At 31.7% G+C, this 15604-nt stretch overlaps 1 protein-coding gene across 5 annotated transcripts in view; it reads left to right on the top strand.

The window, feature by feature from the left end:
- Positions 1-15604, top strand: part of Sh (Potassium voltage-gated channel protein Shaker) — a 477661-nt gene that overhangs the window by 378018 nt on the left and 84039 nt on the right. For all 5 annotated transcript variants that reach the window (XR_016305202.1, XR_016305201.1, XR_016305199.1 and 2 more), the window contains 3 exons: positions 5372-5495; positions 11916-12019; positions 14049-14210. Coding sequence is in view for 1 of the 5 variants with exons in the window: in XM_089649931.1 (XP_089506057.1) it covers positions 5372-5495; positions 11916-12019; positions 14049-14210 (390 nt within the window). In the remaining 4 variants the exon portion in view is untranslated. The remainder of the gene's footprint in view (positions 1-5371; positions 5496-11915; positions 12020-14048; positions 14211-15604) is intronic.

The following is a 15604-nucleotide window of genomic DNA, read 5'->3' on the forward strand; positions in this document are numbered from 1 at the left end:
CGTATTTAACGTTAACCGAAACATTGGCTTAGAAAGCCCCAAGAATTCTACATCGCTACGCCTCTACAAGACAGCTCCGGCGACTTGTTGATCAGCAACCTAACCTGTTGTCTGCCGTCTAGCGTAGCAATTACTGCTCACCTAGAAAAAAGTACTTTTTCGCAAGCTAGCATAACAATATTTTTTTCACATATTAATTGACTTAAATATTGCAAGTATAAAAACAAGGATTTTTATTCTTCCGAATAAAAGTACAAATAATTCCGTATGATCTCTATTCGCAATTTTTTTAATAATTTCCCTCAGTTTAATTGCCGTAATAACTGCTTATTTAAATACACTACTTTTTTATTGCATTTACAAAAGACAGCAAACCAGGTTTGTTAATTTAAAAGCCCTGGTAAAGGTTGAGATAAGTGAAACCTTGTTGGCTGTCAGTCATTAACTTCATAAAATGTGTGTGTTTTTTCATTTAATATAAAATTATTGTATTCTAAGAACATATTTTTTGAATATTAAATTCTAGTGTGAAATCTGAAAAGTGTAACTGAAGAATTTTTTACTAAATCAAGAAAAGGTTTTTACAAATAAACGATTAACAGTTTAATTAAATATATATTTTGTACAAATGTAAATAATTTGGTAGACACTGTAATGTATGTAAAAAAACTTATTAAAAAATAAATAAAATAAAAACAGTATATTTTACACAGAAAGAGGAAAATTTTAAATTTATTTGATAAATTTGATACGTGCTCGAAACTCGAAGTAATTTTTAAGTGAGCATAAAATTAAAAGACAATGCAACTCAAGTAACTGTGAACGGCGTGCGTACAATAATCTGAAAATATATCTAGATAGAAAGCCAATTAGGTGAAGCAAAGATAAATTTTAAATTATACAAATTCAACAAAATCGACAAATTGACAAACAATTGTTCTGGTTACCAGAAAACAAGTTAAACATGAATGCAACTTTAACGAAGCAATTGCAGTGATTTCAAGAAATAAATATAAAGTTCATCATGTCGGAAGATATTTCCAGAAAAACGTTTCTCTGTAGTTCTAGTGGTTCCTCTTCTCCCGAGGTCATCAATCCACTATTTAAAAAAATCACACTGAACACCTGGATAAAACATAGTTCGCCTCCGCGGTCGGAAGGAGTCTCAAGCAACCTTGGCTCACCCGACGCAGTTGTGTTCAGAGATATTATCATCCCCAACAAAGACATCCATGGAAAACCTGCATTGAAACCCTGCCAAGATAAGTCTGTCGAAACCACACAATTGAGCGAGAAAAGACTGTCGGCAGATTGTTTGTCCATTCAGGGTTCCAGTACAAATTTAAAAGGAAGCATGGGAAACTATCCAGCAATAATAAAAAAATGGATTGATGAAACTCGTCAATATGCCCACATAAAACCGAATGAAAGAGGATTAACTACTGAATCCTTGTCACCGTCTGACTACAGTGAAATTTGCCTGTTTCCTGACGAAACTCAGGAAACCAGATACTATAACATGAAAACGGGAACAATTGAGCTTGCTACAAAAGATCTTGCCAACGCACAGTGGGGGTTCGTAAAGCGAACCGAAGACTCCATAAATAGAGAAAATTACCATCAAGGCAAGTTTCCGATTATGTTAGTGCGGTTCGAAAGCCCAAACTTTCCGCAATCGTGGAAGTCGCGCTTACGGGACTTTTGTAGAGGCAAAAGAAAAAGAAACAAATCCTTAACATCATTTCCTACAAGCGATTCTGCGGCAAGGTGAGAGTTTATGTTTTCTTTAATAATGGTGGGTCATGTATCAATATTTTCTCAAGGATATATCTCGAATGAAAAAAAGTCTCATTTCGAAATTGTTATTTTTACATGAACTTCGTAGCGTGGCGTGTGTTTTGTATTGAAACAAGTTAAATCAAATTGTCCTGATCTATTAACAGTAATAAATGCTATATTGTCGCGTAAGCATTATTGTTAGAGGGAGAGGGTGTTATGAGACAGAAAGATGTTGAGAATATTGTTTTGCTGAATGTGTTTCTTGGTTATTTCCTCCGCTAGATCCGCGTTTCACTCACCTCGGTTCATAGATATTTCGTTACTGTCACCTTCCTTTTAAGTTCAATGATATATTCGTAAAATAACGTACTTCGCAAATCTTACAAATGATAAATAATTTCACAAAAAATCATAACCGTACTATGTATTATTCTTAAGTTAGCTCACATCGTTCTGTGCTAATAATTTTATACACTCATAAAATTTAAATTATTTGGCAAACTTAATATATCTTTAAATACCTATTAAAAATTTTAAAAAAATATTAGATCGAGGCGAGATTGAAGTAGACATATTTTCTTAAATCCTTTATGTTTAACTAATGTATAAAAATAAATAAATTCAAAAATATAGTTTGCTTCACTGTCATAAAATTTTGATTCTTTAAACTGTCTTTTATCCGTGTGTATACGTTGGGGGGGGGGCTACGGAATCCCCTGTCGAAAAATTCCCCAGATTTTTCCCATCACAAAAAATCACCATAAAAAGTACCAGTCAAAAATACTCATCAAAAATACCTACTATAAATACTCATCAAAAATACCCATCAAAAATACTTTTCAAAAATATTTAGTCCCGGTATAAAATACTTGTGAGTATTTTGGAACCAGGTATTTTGGATTTTTGTCAAAAGTACAAAGTATGACATGAAAATATCCGGTACTTTTACTGGGTACGATAAATACGCCTCATCTCTAGTATACATTGCATTTAAATATTTTCTAAATGCTTTATTTTGCATTATTCTCAAAATGCCATAGACAAACTTAATATTTATTATTTCAGCCACTCCAAAAGCCTCACATATTTGTTTTGTGGGTGCTTTCGGAAATGTAAATAAAATACCCGTATGCTGTGACGAGTGGGAGAGAATAATAACATAATACCAATAAATCTTTTTTACGTCGAACCGTGAGTAATAAATGAATTAATATCGAATTTAAGACATTCCATTCATAAAAATATCACTTTATCTGCGTTAATGCGTTGGCTCTAAATTTGATTGACAAAATTTTTATAATTTATTTGACTGTTCCTCAATGGGTACTACTTAAAAATTGTGATAATATTTAATACTTGCGCAAAAAATGATATTTTTATGATCATATGATACGATTATTGAAGAAATTAAATATTTTATAAAAATATTTAATTCATATTGATATTGACCACATTTTAATACATGTCTTTTTTTTCAGAATTAAGTATTAGCTATTTATAGAAAATTTATATAAACATTTTTTTATTAATTAATCCACAATAAGTCTCATACTGATAATTAAGTAATAGCAAAATCGAGCGACAGTGAATATAATATTATATTCCTAAAAGTACAAAAACATTCGTAAGTTATCTGTATCATAATTTTTTTATAATATGTGCAAGAATATAATCGAAGCATGTATGCGTATGTATGTGAGAATTTTTTATTTTATTTTACATACGCGTATTCATTTCCATTCTCTGTTATGTTAAGTCATGTTTTAGGTAGAATATGGTTGAAGCATATATACGTATGTGAGAATTGAATATTTTATTTCACATACGCGTATTCATTTCCATCTGTATTATATTAAGTCATGTTTCATGTAGAGTATAATCGAAGCATGTACACGTATGTATGTGAGAATTGTTTATTTTATTTTACCTACGCGTATTAATTTCCATCTGTATTATATTAAGTCATGTTACAAGTAGAGTATAATCGAAGCATGTACACGTATGTATGTGTGAATTGTTTATTTTATTTTATCTACGCGTATTCATTTCCATCTATAATATATTAAGTCATGTTTCATGTCATTTATCCGATGGTTGCCAGAAACAACATTATGCGATCTCATTTCACTACTTCCTTTTCCGGACAATTCAATTCAAGTTCATTAAATGTCAGTCTCCCATTTTTGTCTCTGCGACTTGTTTTTAGTTCTACCCGGTCTATCGCGGTGATAGCATGCCATCTGTCATTGTTCGTTATTTGTTTAAACAACTATTTGAATAAATCAAACTCTAAGTTTTTCTAAAGTATAATGTTTCAACTTTGCTTTGACTTTTCTCAAAAGTTAGTTTACGTTTTTTAAATATTTCATTTACACTTTTGTTAACCAACATATTTATTTATTTATATATATACAATATGCACGTCTCGGAAATCCATTCTTCAACGTCAGCAACTGCTTAAATAAATTTGACATAACCTTCCCTTTAAATAAGGTTACTATATTTATTCAAATGAATACACATGAAATTATTTAATTTACTGCTGAACAATTTCTTTATTTGGTTAATCTATTTAATCGTTTTAATCGTTTTTAAGAAGATTTGAAGAGTTTGTTATTTTATTTCAAACAAAAATTATATTTTATGAAGACATCTGATATCTTATATTATATATACATGTTAACATATAAAATAACCAGATGAACTGAAGTGCTCGTTCTAACGCGCAGACATTTTTTTTAGTTTAACGCTCCTTAGTAAGTGTTCAAAAAAGAAGAAGAAGATGGTTTAAAAGGGAGATAATATGTCAATACGAATTTTAGAAGAAACACGATTATAAATAAGCGAAAATTGTGAAAATATTTAATAAAACACGAGTCGCTTAAAATCAAAAGCAAAAATCTCTCGATTAATGCTTAAGTTTCATTTGAAATACACTGTGAATTTTCATAAGTATAACATGGTAAATAATAGAATTTAAATGTTTTTAAAATTTTCGGAGTACAATTAGCTATTTTTCTCTATCGAGGGAATTTCATATAACAGTTTTGGAATTACAAATGTATAAATGTAATCTTCAAAAATAACATAAATTATTTTAGGAATTAAAAACTTAAATTATGCAGGAGAAATATTTATAAATTGGTAGCAATTCGGAATGCGGACGCTTTAAATTGAAAACAGAAAATGTCACCGGTAAAAATCAGTTGAAAAAAATTCGCTTTCAACTGATTAAATCCAGAATTTATTTTGGTACTCCTTCAATATACGCAAGCATCAGAGTATACTTAGTACGCAAGTTAACTATACAAATCTCATGCTACTAATGAGAAGTTACGTTTAGTAACAATACAACATGTTTCCATGTAGTTGAGATATGCTACTCGTATTTCAAATTTTAAAATAATTTTATTTAACCATCCTAAAGAAACTTTCATCAATTATATAATTTACACCTGTGGAGAGATTTGGTATTTTTTTCAAAAGCCGAGACTCAACTAGAGACATAGTTGAATCTTAAATGCATGTTTGGTGTGTATAAATGAGAACGCTTTATTCTACCTTATACTAATGTTTGTGTTTTCTTTCGCAGGTCGCTCCCGAAGTTAAGCAGCCAAGACGAGGACGGCGGAGGTCCGCACCCTCAACTAACAAACATAGCACAGTTTGAACCCATTCCACACGACCATGACTTTTGCGAAAGAGTTGTCATAAATGTAAGTAATATTTTAATTTTAATCCTGAAAACATAAAGGACCACGTTAGGCGTCATCATTCCAGCATTTTGCTTTTTTACTATTGTAAATTCAACTACGAATCTAAGAAACGAATAATATTTTGATGACCTACTTCAGCAAGCCATTTCGTAAAAAAAGAATATAACCCAACATCTCCGGAGTGCACTTAAAAAAAATACTTTCTGTATTATCGTTTGATACAAAAAAAACACCGACCAAAAACGTTGTGACGACAATGACCACTACAAAAAGAGTCACGCAAAGTAAAGAGACGGAAAAACGAACGAATGGATAGGAAAAAAGTCTGAGCTGGCCAACATCAAAACATTATAGTCTCTTACAGCAGGTAAAACAATGCCAGGTACGTGGCATTTCAGATTCACAGTTTTATCAGGTGGTATCCTTGGTAGGATAAAGAGGAAAAGGTCAACCCCTGATGAGATTGGTTAACAATCTTCATATTGGTGAGAACCACCAAGGATCTTCAAAGATCTGTTGCAGCCTTTGTCCAAAGCTAAATGCTAAAAGTCCAATTGAATTCAAGGTTATATTACATAAATTATTCCATTCAAAGTCCCAAAACTTTACGCCAAAATATACATATTTTAGTCCCAGATTTGAAATAAATCCGAATTCTATTGGAATCGTAGTGGAATCCGAAAGCTTATCAATGCAAACAATTCTAGACTATCAAATACATGGTTTTTAATTTGTTATGTATTATATCTTTTATCAGCAATAAAACTGAAAAAGTTCGTTTATTACTTTTATTTGAAACGCTAGGCAGTTTGTAAATGTCACGTTAATTTATTTACCAGATACATCTTGGTGTTTTTGGTTTATCTATATGGCGATGCCACTACATGGTAATTACGGAGAGTCAAGTTCGATAACAATTACTGTGAATTAAATTTCAAAATGTATTATTTATTTTAATTTTTATAAAAACCATATTTTTTTATTATTATATAAGTACATTTTTGTTTATTTGTTACAATGTATGCTCAAATATTTCAATATTATAATTTATATTGTAATATTATAATTTGAAGATAGATTATTCTCTTCTGAGATTAAATTTACTTTGTTGAGATAACACATAGACATATGTCTATGAGATAACATGATATTTCTATATTATTATTCTCACCACTTGATTGGTTGATTCTTGGACGACGATTTAATAGTATATTCTTGATACATGATTGAAATCGATACAAAAGCAATCAACGCAATTGAATGGCTTGAAGCTTACTCAATTTAATACAGATTAGACCAAGGATTAAACAAACTCCTCTCTATCGGAATTCACAATGTCATTAAGTCCTCCAATAAACGGTTTGGATGAAAACAGTGTAGTCCGTCATGCTTTATTATTCTCTAAGAATATATTATAATATTTAATGCATGACGTGTACCCGGAATTGCTTGGGGTTATGCTATATACTCGTTCATATATATATTATACATAAATTTATGTTGATGTAGGATGTTTATATCTCCTAAGCATAACCCCCAGCGACGCCGGGTACCCGGTACACGTCTTTATATACAATATACATCTAAAAATTCTAATTCATAATTTTTACATATATAAATTTAATATGCAAGTTTTATATATAAAAACCTTTCGGAAGACATTCCCTAAATTATAGTGAAAACCCTCTCAAAATCTGTTGTGTAGTTTAGAAGAACTAAGCGCACAAACAGACAGATACGGATATCGACTGTATTGTACTATTAAGAGATTATCATGCGTATATGTGGCATCAATCATTCATTGCTGAATTAAAAGCATTTGCGAATACATTCTATATCTTTCTTATTGCTGCAATTATAAGCTTTGCGAAAACAAATATTTTGCCTGCAAACTCGTTAATGTATATTTTTTATATTTAATTTATAGGCCTCGTGTTAAACCATATTGAGTTAAGTTCTCGGTAGGATAAAATATTTTTAAAGAAGGACTTCGTAGAAGAGAAGCAAAAATTTAAAAAGAAAGGAAACATATTCAAAGAGTTTTTAACAAGAATTTCAGTCTCACCATCAACGATAATTGTCAAACAAATTTTCCGTCAAAACAATGTGAATTCTTGTCAAGTATTAAAAACCCTTACAAAGTGAACTTAATTAATCAACACATTTAAAATCAATTCATAATAATTATTATTAACAAAGCAAATAAATCCATCGTTGATCTCGGTTTCAAAGGATTCCCGGCTGTTTTAAAAAGTTGTTTCAGAAATGCATTCCTGGTCATAAAATCTCCGAGATTTCGTTGTTATTGGTAAAACCACGGAAAATGTTCAAATAGATGATTTCCTGTGTAGCTAATAAATTTTGTTACCTACTTAAAATAATTTAAATAGATATTTTATTTATTCTATTGCTCGTCATTAACTGCGAGTTATTGCGATTATTTTTTAGTAAATGTCATTATTATGTGAACTAAATTGTGAAATTTGTGCCCTATACTAGTTGGTGGATACTAATGACAACAGTTGTTGTAGTGTTTATAATAAAAAAGTGCAACATGAAAATCAAAACGTGCTATGGGTAGAGTATTATATCTGTAGATAGATTAAGTAAAAACAAGCATGGGTTCTCGACCTTTTTAGGCCACGGATCCTTGATCATCGTCTCAAAACCCAAGCGTTGCTATTATGGTCCAAATCAGTGTCTCAATCAATGCATGATTGAGCCATAGGTCGTAACGATCAAAGCTTTGGTTTCCACTCTTTAGAAGCCTGCAGAACCTAGCTCAAAACAGCAGAGGAAACCGTTAGTGAAGCTAGGACTTCCATACAACGCGATACTGGTTTCAACGGATTCAGCAAGGTGTCAATCTGTAACCGTAAATTCTGGCTAGTACACAAGAGTGTAAGAGGTACGACAATGTTTCTTCACGCAACTGCAAGAATTTGAATTTTTTATAGGGGATATTCCATAACCCCCCAGGAAACCAGACCCGACTCCCCTGACCGTTTTTATCTGGGTATAAATCAAGAAATAGATGCTTAATCAAGCGCAATGTACCAGTAACTTTGCATTAATGTGAGGTCCAGATTTTTAGGAGTTTTTTCGTTGTGGTGGTTTACTAGAAAATTAATTTTCTCTGCAATTAATTTAATATTTACTGCTATTCTTTTTTTATTTATTAATTATTCAAATCCACCCAGCTAGATATGTAATCATTTTGATGCAATTTTATTAAGTATAACGTTAAACCAATACAAAACGTTCGAATATTTCGATTTTTTTTTAATTCGTTCGTATTGTGGAAAATCAATTTCCAAACAATATTTTGTGAAGAAATATTTTAGACTTTTAAAGAAAATCTCTAAAATACATCAAACAAACCTTACAAGAAAACGCCACTAAAAATTTGTCACCAATACGTAGTTTTCGGAAGTACAGAAGAATGCATGAAAATATTTGAATTAATTTGTGCTCGCTGACATTTAAGCAAAATAGCCAAAACCGAAAAATATATGAAAACACAAAAATACAAAACAATTAAAAATTGGTCTGTATTACCAACTCAATGAGTTCTGACGAGGTTATAATAATACACTACGCGATGAAGGCCGGAAGCATTTATTAGTTCAGTGTTAGCGTGGCTCTTAAATTTACTAAAAGAGGCATTTTATAAACGCTCGATGTTTTTAATTTTATGTAAACGAGCGAAAATGTTGAATTATTTATGACTTTCTTACTAGATCACTTTTTTCGCATTGAAATATATGACACATACATATATATTATGGCGTATAGCCAATTTTTGTAAGGTAATTGCTATATTAGTACACCTAGACGCATCGTGACGTTTAAATATATTTTTAAGTAAACAAAATTGAATTTTTTCTATGGGAAAAAAAATATTCTTTTATGTAAAAATATTTTTGTATGGGAAAATAAACATTGGATTTTCGAAAAAAGTCGTTTTTCTTTTTTTCTTCTACCATCATGTAGAATCGTCTCACGAAGTTAGCGCACTTTATCCTCGGACACCATGTATAACATTGCCAAATATTTATGCTCGAAAATTTGGGTTTAGGGAAAAGAAAGTCGTGACTTTCAAGCCTCCCATATAACGGGATAAAGTTATTTAGAATGTGTTTGTGCAGTGTTATTAAAATATTCTAAATAATTTCCACTACCAACTATAATTACCGCAAATTTTCCGGTCTGCAAATAAAAGTGAAAAAAAGTAAAATTACTTGAACTTAAATTACTACTTAATAAAAGTTGCTTAAGTCAGTGGAACAAACAAAAAAAAAGTTTATTTTTCAATATTTATACATTTACCCAATAAATACATTTTCATGGATTGCTCATAAAAACGTTCATTAAGTGAATACCGCACAAGAGTCCCAACTAATCCCAACTATCTGTAGCCATTGAAACCATGGCAGTCCCAATTGGAGTTATGCAGTGATGCTGAAGTCATTGGGGAGGGGAAGTAGATTTGGAAGAAGAAAAAGAAGGTGGGGAAGTACAGGCTATTCAGAGCTACTACAAACGCGGCTAATGTTATATCAAGATCTATAAGCTTATTTCAATATTTTCGTATACTGAATTAGATGCAACTTTACAGTTAAATATTTGCGGTAAAATTTTCTGTAATCCCAATCACGAAATCTTGCAAGGGACTTTGAAACAACTTGACGTAGCATTATCAAAGGGGTATAAAGTTGGTTCCTCAAATAACCTACCACTTAAACCTGAATAAATTAATTACCAATCATTATTCTGCATATGGGAGGTTCCACTCAACAGAAACCGAATTATTTCGTGTCCTGTCAGATATAACCCTTGCCATAGAGTCAGGTAAGTTTGCACTTATTTCACTTTTAGATATGAGCGCTGCATTTGACCATTGACCATGACTTTCTCCTTAAGAGACTGGAAGTAACGTTTGGTTTTCATTCCAACATCAAAGATTGGCTAATATAAATTAAATTGTTAATGTTAGTTGTATGTTTCTAGATATGTAAATATATATGCCATTAAGATAGCAGTTTCTACCAGATTAAAAAATATTGAACATGTGCAGCACAAATTTCACAAACAATTTATTAGCTTCAAATTACACATACCTATTCAACACATAAACTATACATTTTTACTAAATACACTTAAAATACATTCCCTTGAAAACAGAAGAAAAATAAATTAACTTTTTTTATTTAAGATTATTTACTCCAAACTAGACTGTTGTGAACTTCTGCAACACATAGATTTCAGAGTACCTACTCGAGCAACTAGGCAAAATAAATTATTCTGTAATTAATCCAAAAGTTGGAAACGGCGGCCTCCATGGTCAACTATGGTAAGGCTCTCGACTAGCAAGCCAAGGGTCGTGGGTTCTAATCCCGGCATACACAAGTAAATTTTCACGATTTAAAATAACATACAGTATACTAGCGGCACGTACCAGAGTGAAAATACTATCAGGTTCGCCCCGGTGTAAGACCACCATTCTGAATTGAAACGTTGCTTGAAATGGCTTTAGCCGTATTTAGTGACCGAATAGCCAGGTACTTTCCCACCTACCTCTCCCTCATCTTCTTCCCCTCCCCACTCCCCTCAGCCACACAACATACCCTAATTGGGTAAACCATAGTCTAATTGGCTCCTGACGGTTGGGATCAGTTGGGACTCTTGTACGGTTAAAAAAGTACATAAAAAAGCGGCCGTTAGTGTAAGATCATCAAAAATATCAAGCGATTAGCCAAAGCGAGACGCAAAATATGTTGTTTTAGATTAAAATCAATTTTTTACATTTTCGGTGGTGAAATGTGTGTCAGGAACCCTTCACAAAGGCGCTGAAAAATTAAAATGTGCCATTACAATATAAATATTTGATATTCCTTGTTAATAAATGGTTTACGTACTCAATTGGGCCCAATGCCCCACCAAGCCTAAACAAGCTAAATGTACCTTTCTTAATCTTATCCATTTTGCCCACAAAAGCCTATTACATATATTTTGCAAAATAAAAGTCTATGTGTCACTTGATCATACCATGTCTTCCTGGGGCAGCCCCGATACCATCCATTTCAACGTCACAAAGTGTGCTTACGCCCCTTTAATATTTTTTCCAACTAAGCATAAAAAAATCACTGTCACTGTCAAATTAAAATCACCATTAGGGATGGGGCAAGTTGTTGGGCGGTTACTAGGATGAGCGGCCAGCGAAAAATAATGTCACTAACCATACATTAATGATTGTTTATAAGTTGCGTAAAATTTAAAACACATTTATTAATAAGACCTAAAGTATACATTTTTTCTAATACTGCGAGCATATTTTACATTAACCCACATTTGTGTTTTATGGAAATTTGTTTTTTAGGATAATGTATATGGTCTCATACATTTTTATTTTGTTCGCAGGTTAGCGGACTTCGGTTCGAAACCCAACTAAGGACCTTAAACCAATTCCCTGACACACTTCTTGGAGATCCTGCCAGACGTATTAGATACTTTGACCCGTTAAGGTAATTTTTCTCAATAATAAATCTCAAATTGTAAGTTGAATATCACTTTTATCGCACAATCAAACGAACCAATGAGAATGACTGATTTTAAAAATTGTGTATGCAGAATGAAAGTTGTTGATATACCAGGTATTTTTTTTAAATAGGTAAGGAAAAACTAAAGACAAGTGAAAGTTTCAGTCTTATTCAAATTATGTTGTTATACATGCACTGTAAAACAATGAACCCATGATGAAATAATAACAGAACGTAAGTAGAACTTTCACAGAATTTAATTCGAACGTTGAAACGTAATGAATTATTCAAATTCTGTTAAATCCTTATAGTTCAAATTAATTATGTAGATATTCAACGTTAACAATTAGAACGGGTTGTTTCACAGGATTTGAACGATTGATCAAATTCGAAAATTGATTTTCACGTTCTAGGAAGGTCGTATTCAAGTTCTGTTAGTATATCATTACTGGCCAGTTGTTTAACAAAACTGAAAGAATGACATGACAACTTGAATAGATCTTTCACAGAACTTAAAATACAAATGTCTGTAAACTAAAGTAATAATATGTATATAAAGGAATAAAATTATTAAACCAATTACCCGCTGATATGCGAACAGAAAAAAGTACGACAAATATTAAAAAAATCATATTTTTGTATTACACCATGTAATTTTAACTTCCTCTTATATATATTCTTGACTGTTTTGTTATTCCTAATGTTTTATGTACATCCCAAATACATTTTTGATTTTAATTACGAGTACCTTTATCATCTTAACAAATATTATCACAAAAGCTCTAATTTTTTGAATTCATAAGTTTTTTCAGTTATTAATAAGTTGTTCTCTCCTAACCACAAGCGTCAGCTTTTGTAGAAGAGTGTATAAAATATGCTTTAATGTGTTATATTTTGTAAAAAAAAAAAAATTAAAAAAAATGTTCTCAGTTAGAATGTGTTAAGCTGGAAAATAGACCTTTAAAAATTGCTTTCTGCCAATGCGCGTGAAGTTAACATTTTTGTTCTGGACAAATTCTGTTCTGAAAAAATCAGAAAACAATAAGAGATTGATCGCCCAGGAATTCGGAATTCTGTTTACGTTGTTTCTATTGCACAATGCACGTGCATAAATCTAGTTATCCCTCAAATACTCAAAGAGTGATATTGACCCTAATTGCGTTTACTGTGGAGCAATTTTGACATGACTGTACGAAATACCTCTTCGCCCGGGAACGCTGTTTTGCGTTGAAGTGTGATGTATTATATTTGAGTAGCGGTTCAATTATGTTGAATCATTAAGGACCGGTTGATTTAAAGAGTTTGAACAATTCATCAAACTTATAGGTTAATTTTTAAAAAGTTAAATATCTATTCAAGTTGTGTTATTATTTCAGTTCTGTGGATATAACAATAGAACTTTCAAAGAAATTTGAAAAAAATATTTAAGTATAAATATTGACTTTGGCTTTTGTATTCTGGCTTCTAACAATACATAAATATACTTGAGTAATAAAGAAGGTTATTTAATGTTTTGATGTTACCCAAAATGTCTCTATCATTAAAATGAACAAAAACTTTTTTTCACATTACGCACACTTTTTCCTACACACCAACTATTTACAATACTAAAATATGGCAGAGCACTAAGATACTTGGCTCTAGGCCCAGAGGTCGTAGATACAGAATTCAGCAAAATCAGAAGTTTTCACTTTTAGATATCAAGTAAATATTTAGGTTTCATTCCAGAGTGGAATTTACTATTACTATCTTCCTGGCGAGAGATCACCATTCAGAATAAAAATTTGCTCGAGACAAATTTAGCTTTATTTACGAACAAGCAGTCATATCAATAGTAGCTATAACTAAAAAGTACTGATGATACTGGGTGATGAATGAATGTGAATGAAAGAAGGAGCACTTCAAGACAGAATTGTCTTACTATTATCTCTGATTACCCCTTACTAATGTGATGGTTGGATAGCACTTCAGATATGTGTCCAATTTTTTTAAAGTTGTATTCTTTTCCCTACAGAAATGAATACTTCTTTGACCGGAACAGACCGTCTTTCGACGCAATCCTTTACTATTATCAGAGTGGTGGCAGACTGCGTAGACCGGTCAACGTACCACTGGATGTATTTTCTGAGGAGATCAAGTTCTATGAACTTGGCGAGCAGGCGACCAACAAATTTCGGTAAGTCTATCAAAAATTCTTCACAAACACTCTTATGCCAAGTTGATACAAACCGAGAAGCTCAGTCTAGCGATAAAGGCGATTATTTGACTGAGAAAATAGAATTTTTTTCTTGCCCGTTAACTCGCTCGGTGTCAACCTGGCATTAATCGTAGTGCTTAGTCAATAAACAATGACCAAATCCTTAAGGCGATGCCATACGTAGTAATGCAAAATCATGTGTTTTTGGATTGAAAATTTGGTCGCCTAGAAATGTTTCAGATGCTTTAATTAAATACTGCGAGTAGAATACATCTTGGCCTTTGAAATGATCGAGTATTTTTTAGATGAGTTTTTTTATAAGCCCAGAAAAAAATAATGTATAACGCCCATGAAAACTGCTTTAAAGTTCAAAATCTCCTACTTACGAACCCATTTTCGGTTATGATTTTATTGTATAATGTGGCAAATTAAGTTATTTATAAAATTATCAAAAAAAAATTAAATATTTATGCCTGAACATCCACAAAATAAACTAAAAGGCAATTTTTGGTCATGTTTTTTTCTTGCATAAATCAAAGCGGGCGGATGGTGTTAAGCGGGAATTTAAACCTTATCGCCATCTACGTAAGGGTTGTTATTGATAGCAGCTCAATTTAAAATATTACACGACGTAGTGCATCGCCTTAACAATTTTTTACTCCCTTCTAGAAGAACCAAGTACGTAGCATTATTGTCTTAAAAAATGCCCCCCGGCAATAATCCTGATGTAGGGACCAAAAGGGAATGTCTGTGTTTTGTCAATGATTATATTATGTTGTGTTCTTCAACGACTAATCTTTTTTCAGAATACGACGCAAAAAAAATAAATTTATAAAACATCGGAGTACTAGTCATGGATACTATGAAACATTTATTTATATGAACATAAATGTATGCTATATCTGCAGTCAAATCTCAAACACAATCATTTGAATATTAGAGCGAAGAAACCAACTACACGAACCTGTAGAAGCTAGTCTGCTTTTCTAGTTGGAGCTCAAGTAAGTAAAATATCATGATTACGAGTGAATTTTCAATTAATCTTAAATGATTGGTAGGATTATAAATCAACAGGGAATTCGTTATTCTACATGTGAAAACTAATCATTGTGATTTATATAATCAATCATGGGCAAAATTATTAAAACATCGGTTTATACGACGTATTCTATAACAACTGAGAAATTGAACGCAAGGAAAATGAGGACAAATCTGGCAAAATATTTTTGAGTACCATTCCTGAAATTCTATAGTTGCTGACATTAAACCCAGGTTAACGTAAGTGAATAGCAAACAAACATAAAGTGGCGAACATTGAAATAATTTCAATGTTCGCCAGGTTTATGATTTGGGGATTTGTTTTTCAGATTTGG

Source organism: Hesperophylax consimilis, chromosome 31 (genome assembly GCF_061612785.1).
Source record: "Hesperophylax consimilis isolate HC1 chromosome 31, BYU_Hcon_1.0, whole genome shotgun sequence".
In the NCBI taxonomy this organism is placed as follows: Eukaryota; Metazoa; Arthropoda; class Insecta; order Trichoptera; family Limnephilidae; genus Hesperophylax; species Hesperophylax consimilis.